Source organism: Brassica oleracea, chromosome C5, assembly GCF_000695525.1.
Source record: "Brassica oleracea var. oleracea cultivar TO1000 chromosome C5, BOL, whole genome shotgun sequence".
In the NCBI taxonomy this organism is placed as follows: Eukaryota; Viridiplantae; Streptophyta; class Magnoliopsida; order Brassicales; family Brassicaceae; genus Brassica; species Brassica oleracea.
Window position 1 is genome coordinate 34,189,165 of NC_027752.1, and position 8,686 is coordinate 34,197,850.

General features: G+C 38.3%; 2 protein-coding genes and 1 long non-coding RNA gene across 4 annotated transcripts; all 3 read left to right on the forward strand.

The window, feature by feature from the left end:
* Positions 1 to 1,572: 1,572 nt before the first annotated feature.
* Positions 1,573 to 2,956, forward strand: LOC106343356 (geranylgeranyl pyrophosphate synthase 10, mitochondrial-like). Its single transcript, XM_013782536.1, is given in 2 exon segments — positions 1,573 to 2,538; positions 2,540 to 2,956. Coding segments are annotated over 2 exon segments (1,065 nt in total). The 5' UTR covers positions 1,573 to 1,668; the 3' UTR covers positions 2,735 to 2,956.
* Positions 2,957 to 3,820: 864 nt separating this feature from the next.
* Positions 3,821 to 4,628, forward strand: LOC106343358. 2 transcript variants are annotated; one of them, XR_001269946.1, is made up of 3 exons: positions 3,821 to 3,890; positions 3,972 to 4,178; positions 4,580 to 4,628. It is a non-coding gene; the product is annotated as an uncharacterized LOC106343358 (long non-coding RNA). The 2 variants fall into 2 exon arrangements; XR_001269947.1 differs by having other exon boundaries at positions 3,839 to 3,890; positions 4,008 to 4,178.
* A 1,333-nt stretch (positions 4,629 to 5,961) lies between these two features.
* LOC106343357 (geranylgeranyl pyrophosphate synthase 10, mitochondrial-like) lies at positions 5,962 to 7,456 on the forward strand. The gene is given in 2 exon segments (XM_013782538.1): positions 5,962 to 6,567; positions 6,569 to 7,456. Coding segments are annotated over 2 exon segments (801 nt in total). The 3' UTR covers positions 6,764 to 7,456.
* Positions 7,457 to 8,686: the final 1,230 nt, after the last annotated feature.

An 8,686-nucleotide genomic window follows, 5' to 3' on the forward strand; every position in this document is an offset into this window, starting at 1 on the left:
TGGACGGACGTAGGGGATTGGTTCCGTCAACGATGTTCCGAGAGCGACATCGTCTTATGGTCAGCGACGGGATGATGAAGTCTCTCAGCTGCGTAAAGAGGCCGATGAGCGGCGTAGAGAGTCCGATGAGCTGCGTAGAGAGTTGAGCTCGACGCGATCTGCGTTCACAGCTCGTGTGGGTGGACTCGAGGGCTTCTTGGACGTTGTAGCGGCCACAAATCCGGAATGGGAGACCTTGTTGAGGACCATGCGACAACGAAATCCTATTCCAGGCGAGTCATCATCCAACACACATGCCGAGGCGGATGTAGCGGCGAGGAGTGATGAATTCTACCAGGCGATGAACGACTCTTAATTCTTTTTTATTCGGTTCTTGTATTATAAATTCAAAACTTATTTCTATATAAATTTTTTGGTTTTTGATCTTTTTAGAATTTTAATTTTATTAAAAAATTAAATAATTTTAATTATTTTTTAATAATATTTTTATATTTCTGTAAAATAATGAAACGAAGTAAATTCGTTGCTAATGTTGGGACTTCTTTACGTGGAAGTTTAACGAGTTCTTTACGAGGAATAATTTACAAGGAAATGACGTGGAAAGGTATACGTGTTCTTACGAGGAAAACTTTCAAGGTATTTACGTGAACTTTAAGAGGATATATTTTCGAGTTATTTACGTGTCTTTTACGAGGAACTCGTTTCGAAGTATTTACAAAGAAACTTAGCGGCGTCCTTACGTGGAAGCTTTACGTGTTCTTTACGACGAAACGCTTTTCTTTGTTTTTACGACGAAATCATTTCCTCGCTATGTTACGACGAATTTGCGAGGATATATGCGTTACGACAAACGTTTAACGACGAAACGGGTTTCCTCGGTAATTCCTCGTAAACTTGCTTTTACGACGAATTCACGAGGAAAACCGCCCTCGTAAATCTTTTGTTTTCTTGTAGTGTCATATCTGAAAGAGTTTGACAATATGTTCTTTCCAAATTTACTTTTTGTCCCTCTATTAGAAGTGTTCCAGAAATGTCTGCAATCGAGTAAATATCTCTACGAACTCGTATATTGTTTGTACACAATTAACGGAGCCCTTTTCGACATTTGTTGCAACTTCTTATTTTGACTACTTCTCAACTTCGATCAACCACATGGTACTAATTAATGATAACTATGTTTTTTTTTTTTTTTTTTTTTGGTAATTCAGGGTTCCCCGCTTCGCGGGTCATTCCCTGGCCCCGGTCAGGCAGCGGGCGGGCTTCACCCGGGAGGGTATGTCCTGAGCCCGAAGGCCCAGTACCCGCTTCGTGACATGGATGAGCAGTTCGCCTCCGGCTGACGTCGAACCCGGAAGCATAACAATTGACCCCCAAGGCTCTAACCAGTAGAGCTGACTCATCCCGTCAACTATGTTACTTTCGGTTAATATAAAAATGTTTTAAATGGAATTAATCCAGTTTTCTCTCGACGCTGAAATCTATGAATCCATGTTACAAATTGCAACAAGTAGATATGTGTTGGTTCGTTTGTTACGTCATTGATTTTTTTTGAAGAACTCAATACTAGTGGTTTATATATTAATTAATTACCATAAATCGTTCCACATCTCCACTATAAATATGGCATCATAAGTCCAAATCTAAAGGATCAAATAACTAAAGCCAAAGATGGAAAACAGAGAAACTCTTGTTTACATTCTCATTTGCATCTTTCTCTCTCTCCACTTCTTGTTTTGGAGATTCAGGCCGCGTTACACTGAAGTTACGTCTGTCTTCAGACTGACCCGCCACCTTAACATCCGCAGTTTAGCTTCAGTAACAAGCTATAACTTCGACTTCATGTTGTATATGGTCAATAAGGCCAAGTCTGTCAACAAAGCACTAGACGAGGCTGTTCCTCTCTGCGAGCCAGCACTCAAAATCCGTGAATCCATGAGGTACACACTTCTCTCGGGTGGAAAACGTGTAAGGCCAATGCTTTGCTTAGCTGCGTGCGAGCTCGTAGGCGCCCAAGAGTCCATCGCAATGCCCACTGCATGTGCGGTTGAGATGCTTCACGCGTCATCTCTCATCCAAGACGACCTCCCTTGTATGGATGACGACAACCTTCGTCGAGGAAAACCCACCAACCATAAAGTATATGGTGAAGATATATCCGTCTTGACCGCTGATGGACTCATAGCTTTGGCTGTCAAGAAGATGGCCGCGTCTACCTTTTTGGGCGTTCCTCCAGAGAGGGTTCTCCGGGCCATTCTGGAGATGACAAAAGCGTTGGGAACGGAAGGGCTCGTTGCGGGTCAAGCGGCTGATCTGGCCGGAGAAGGAATGAGCGGAGTGGGGTTGGAACATCTTGAGTTTATACATATTCACAAAGCGGCGGCGTTGCTTGAAGCTTCTGCGGTGGCGGGGGCTATAGTGGGAGGTGGGTCTGATGAAGAGATTGAAAGGCTTAGGAAGTATGCAAGATGCATTGGGCTTATGTTTCAAGTTGTGGATGATGTTCTTGACGTGACAAAGTCGTCGGAGTTGGGGAAGACTGGCCGGTTCATGAGATTTGGTGGCCGGAAAGCTAACGTATCCGAGGTTCTTGGGAGTGGAGAAGTCGAAGGAGTATGCGGACTTTATTAGTCACTACGCTAGGTCTAGATGCCATGTCTGTATGGTACAAAATCTGTATATCAAAAGCCAAAAGATATTAGGTTTCACAGTTAAAATAGAGTATACAACAAAGTAAAAACACAGATCCAACTGAAATTCGAGGTTCTTTTTTATATAATAAAACAATGGAAAAAGTCCTGACCACAGATGACTAAAGGAGGAGTGCCCAGAGACACAGAACTCAAAACATAGACTAACAAAACCTCAATAGAGAGTTATCATCAGAAAGCCAACTAATCGATAGAGAAAAAAAAAACAGTACAAGCAGATCTTAGAGAGAAAGCATAGATAAAGAGAAGAGTACTGGACTGGCGATAGTGAAAGATTTCCTCTCCCGAGAAAGTGAAAGCCAGTATGATTAAGAAGAAGCAGATCTATAAAAGAGAGGAGCACTGCAAAAAGTGAGAGTAGTTTTTCCTTTTTAAACCATATTTTTGTTCGGGAATTTCTCTTTACATTTACTAGTTATATGTATATATGTTCTTTTATTTTATTAAAATTATGTGCAATTTATACATCAAAAAGGTTACCAGTTAATAGCTTTTAAAAATATTTAACTCTTATTTTTTACTTCAAACTTACCACATAAATTTAGGATTAATTTTTTTTTAAAGTAAACTTAGGATTAATTTTTATTTCAAGTTATATCGAATTACAAATCATACTGTAATTCAGTATTAATACTACATGTCACTGATCGGAACCAATGTTTGTATTTGTAATTCAGTGTTTGTAACATCCTGCATAAAGATCAAAAATGCTCATAGGAACTTACCGTATGAGTCTCTCCAAGTCCGAACTTCCCCACTTCAACGCACGCACGACTGTTTTTGCCCTCTTAAAAATATTTTAATTACTTCCCAATAATCTGGATCAACTTTTTTGAAACCCATATCTAGCTATTATAATAAAAAACTAAGTTAGGCATTAAAGTAGAAAACTAAAATAATATAAATATTTTAATAACAAAGGAGTTCATCCATGTTCACATATCACTCTCTGGATTTCGGTCCAGAGAATCAAACCGATGTTCTAGAGTTCTATCGACAGAGTAATGATGCTTTAGATGAAGATAAGTGCTTTGTGTTTCTAACTTTCTACAGAGAATCTTCCAGCGTGAGAGATTCTTGATGTCTTTGGAAAAAGAAAACGCACAGAATGAATGAATGTATCAAAGCATGAATGAGATTCCGTTTTTCATGGCCTAAATCAATCTATCTCGCTTTCTCAAGGTTGTCTTTAATTTTTATTTTGACAACTAATTATTGTATTCTTTATGGACTGAATATTTCTTTATTATTTTTGTCCAATAGAATAATGACTGTAAGAATCTCTTTTATTGGGATTAGAGTTTCAAGTCCAAAAATTCAGAGAAAACTGCTCATTTTGTTCTCCTATATCAAACTTCAAATCTCCTTCTCCTTCTCTCTGCTTCATCGTCACAAGTAACCATCATGGACACACTCGTTGCTCAGTTGCAGAGACAATTTCGTGACTACACCATTTCTCTCTATCACCAGGTTTCTTCTTCGTTTTTTCCTCCCAAACTTACAGATAAAGTTAGTAAATTTTAGCATCTGGGTACGAAAATGAATCCAAAGGTGGATCCTCTAAAGTTGTTAGGGTTCTTGATTTGGAAATTGAGGGTTAAAGAGTTAGTTTAAAGTTTCTGTGAAATGGGTTTTTGTTTATTTATCTAAAGGTGACTCCTTTTTAGCGATGATCCTCCTCTACAGTAGTTAGGGTTCTTGGATTTGAATTTGGAAATTGAGGATTTAAGAATTGGTTTTAAGTGTGCGTGAAATGGGTTATTGTCTCTTTTTCCAAAGGTGTCTCCTTTATAGATTTAAGCTTTTCTTACTGAGAGCTTGAATTTGAAAATTAAGGCTTTGGCTGAGATTAGTTGTTTTGGTATGTGAAGGGGTTTCTGGATGATCAGTTCACTGAATTGAAAAAGCTGCAAGATGAATATTTTCCTCGGAATTTCCGGGGAAACTCCGAGGACCAACAGTCCGTCGGAAATCTCCTCGGAATATACCGGGGGAGAACTTCCTCGGGATATTTCGATGGATTTTCCGATGGCCCAATCCTCAGAAGTTCCGACGAAATGTTCCTCGGAATTGTCATCGGGAATTTCCGATGAAATGAGCACTCGGAAAATTCCGAGGAAAGAGTCCCTCGGAATATTCCGAGGAATAAGTCCCTCGGTATATTCCGAGGAATAAGTCCCTCGGTATATTCCGAGGAAAATGGTCCTCGGTATATTCCGAGGGACTATTTCCTCGGAATTTAAAAAAAATTATTTTTTTAAAAAAATAAACTTTTTGAAATTTAAATTCGAAAATATAAAATTAAAATTAAAATTGAAAACATATTAGATAATATTCAAAAGTTGTACAAATAAAATAAAACATTCCGAGTTTTTGAAAAAAAAAAAATCTACGTGTCTGGCACTTTCGGGAACACCTCGTTCGGGTACATCATCTGCATCATCTCCATCATTTGCTGGTTCAGCCTCCTCTGTGCCTCATATCCCGCCTGTTGAGCCGCCATCTGGGTCTCCAACAAAGATATGCGATCATCCTTGTCCTTCAACTGAGACGTAAGTACTTCTGGATCAACAAAGGGCGGTGGTGCAGAAGAAGGAGGAACCGACCGGGTGCGACGATCCAAACCGACCAAACGTCCCTTCTTCTTTGGAACCGACTGAAATAGAAAATAGCCAAATTTAAGTCAAGAAATAAATGAATTGAACTTAAAAAAAAAAAGAACTTAGGGTTTCAACGATTTTGTTGATTCGAAACCGGGACAAGTTGGTCGAAGCCGTCGAAGCGTCATCCTCAACTTGAAGTTGAGACACTTCGTCTTGCACCTGAGTTTGGACCAGGGTGACCACTTCCCTCACAAGACCGTCATCAATCTGGCCGGTCTTCTTGTTGGTATACGCCCTCTTCATTAGGGCGAGATCATCAACCGGCTCGCCTTCATTTTCTTCCGCCTTGAAAAAAACATAAATTAAACAAACATTAGATATTAGAAAAAATGCAAAAAAAATAAATTTTCAAAACTTAAATAATTGAAGAAAAAACGGCTGAACTTACCATGCGATCCCCCAGAGTGGCAATAGATTGAGCACCCAATTTATGCCTGAACATGCCCTTCCCTTGACAGTCGTTCCTGCGGTTGGTGGAGTTGGTGGAAGAAGTTTCTTTTGTCTCTTCCTTATCCCAATGCGCACACAACTCCGTCCAGATTGTGTTGTTTATCGACTTTGGGACCTTTTAATAATAAAAAAAAATAGTCATGAGGTACACACTTCTCTCGGGTGGAAAATGTGTAAGGCCAATGCTTTGCTTAGCTGCGTGCGAGCTCGTAGGCGCCCAAGAGTCTATCGCAATGCCCACTGCATGTGCGGTTGAGATGCTTCACGCGTCATCTCTCATCCAAGACGACCTCCCTTGTATGGATGACGACAACCTTCGTCGAGGAAAACCCACCAACCATAAAGTATATGGTGAAGATATATCCGTCTTGACCGCTGATGGACTCATAGCTTTGGCTGTCAAGAAGATGGCCGCGTCTACCTTTTTGGGCGTTCCTCCAGAGAGGGTTCTCCGGGCCATTCTGGAGATGACAAAAGCGTTGGGAACGGAAGGGCTCGTTGCGGGTCAAGCGGCTGATCTGGCCGGAGAAGGAATGAGCGGAGTGGGGTTGGAACATCTTGAGTTTATACATATTAACAAAACGGCGGCGTTGCTTGAAGCTTCTGCGGTGGTGGGGGCTATAGTGGGAGGTGGGTCTGATGAAGAGATTGAAAGGCTTAGGAAGTATGCAAGATGCATTGGGCTTATGTTTCAAGTTGTGGATGATGTTCTTGACGTGACAAAGTCGTCGGAGTTGGGGAAGACTGGCCGGTTCATGAGATTTGGTGGCCGGAAAGCTAACGTATCCGAGGTTCTTGGGAGTGGAGAAGTCGAAGGAGTATGCGGACTTTATTAGTCACTACGCTAGGTCTAGATGCCATGTCAGTATGGTACAAAATCTGTATATCAAAAGCCAAAAGATATTAGGTTTCACAGTTAAAATAGAGTATACAACAAAGTAAAAACACAGATCCAACTGAAATTCGAGGTTCTTTTTTATATAATAAAACAATGGAAAAAGTCCTGACCACAGATGACTAAAGGAGGAGTGCCCAGAGACACAGAACTCAAAACATAGACTAACAAAACCTCAATAGAGAGTTATCATCAGAAAGCCAACTAATCGATAGAGAAAAAAAAAACAGTACAAGCAGATCTTAGAGAGAAAGCATAGATAAAGAGAAGAGTACTGGACTGGCGATAGTGAAAGATTTCCTCTCCCGAGAAAGTGAAAGCCAGTATGATTAAGAAGAAGCAGATCTATAAAAGAGAGGAGCACTGCAAAAAGTGAGAGTAGTTTTTCCTTTTTAAACCATATTTTTGTTCGGGAATTTCTCTTTACATTTACTAGTTATATGTATATATGTTCTTTTATTTTATTAAAATTATGTGCAATTTATACATCAAAAAGGTTACCAGTTAATAGCTTTTAAAAATATTTAACTCTTATTTTTTACTTCAAACTTACCACATAAATTTAGGATTAATTTTTTTTTAAAGTAAACTTAGGATTAATTTTTATTTCAAGTTATATCGAATTACAAATCATACTGTAATTCAGTATTAATACTACATGTCACTGATCGGAACCAATGTTTGTATTTGTAATTCAGTGTTTGTAACATCCTGCATAAAGATCAAAAATGCTCATAGGAACTTACCGTATGAGTCTCTCCACTTCTTCTCCAAGTCCGAACTTCCCCACTTCAACGCACGCACGACTGTTTTTGCCCTCTTAAAAATATTTTAATTACTTCCCAATAATCTGGATCAACTTTTTTGAAACCCATATCTAGCTATTATAATAAAAAACTAAGTTAGGCATTAAAGTAGAAAACTAAAATAATATAAATATTTTAATAACAAAGGAGTTCATCCATGTTCACATATCACTCTCTGGATTTCGGTCCAGAGAATCAAACCGATGTTCTAGAGTTCTATCGACAGAGTAATGATGCTTTAGATGAAGATAAGTGCTTTGTGTTTCTAACTTTCTACAGAGAATCTTCCAGCGTGAGAGATTCTTGATGTCTTTGGAAAAAGAAAACGCACAGAATGAATGAATGTATCAAAGCATGAATGAGATTCCGTTTTTCATGGCCTAAATCAATCTATCTCGCTTTCTCAAGGTTGTCTTTAATTTTTATTTTGACAACTAATTATTGTATTCTTTATGGACTGAATATTTCTTTATTATTTTTGTCCAATAGAATAATGACTGTAAGAATCTCTTTTATTGGGATTAGAGTTTCAAGTCCAAAAATTCAGAGAAAACTGCTCATTTTGTTCTCCTATACAATCTTAAAAGCTAAGATTATTGGTAGGACTTTTAGTGGTATCTTAGTTAATTATTTTTTTTTATAAGTTTTAACATTTTAATGACATATAAATGATAAGTTTTGAATAAAACAATAAAACATTTAAAATAGAAAACACAAACAGAAGAAAATTACAAAGTTGGAAAAAAAAATCATAAATAAATAATAGGAAACAAACATTTTATTGAATTCATACAAACATAAACATTATATTAAGTTGGAAGATGTCCAAATTTCTCCCATATATTTTCAATCAAATCTTCTTTTAATTGTTCATAGACATGTGGATCCCGAACTTCTTTGCGACAACCAATTCTATCGCCGTGTTTTGTAGACTTTTTAACGCCAAATGTAAAATCATGATCTTGAAATTCCTCAACAGTGTCTGCATCTCGTTCATCTTCGACAATCATATTATGGAGTATGAGACATGCTCTCATAATATTTGATATTTTGTTTTTATCCCATAAATTAGAAGGATTTTTAACAACAGCGAACCTAGCTTGCAGGACTCCAAATGCACGCTCAACATCTTTTCGAACGGATTCTTGAGTTTTAGCAAATAAA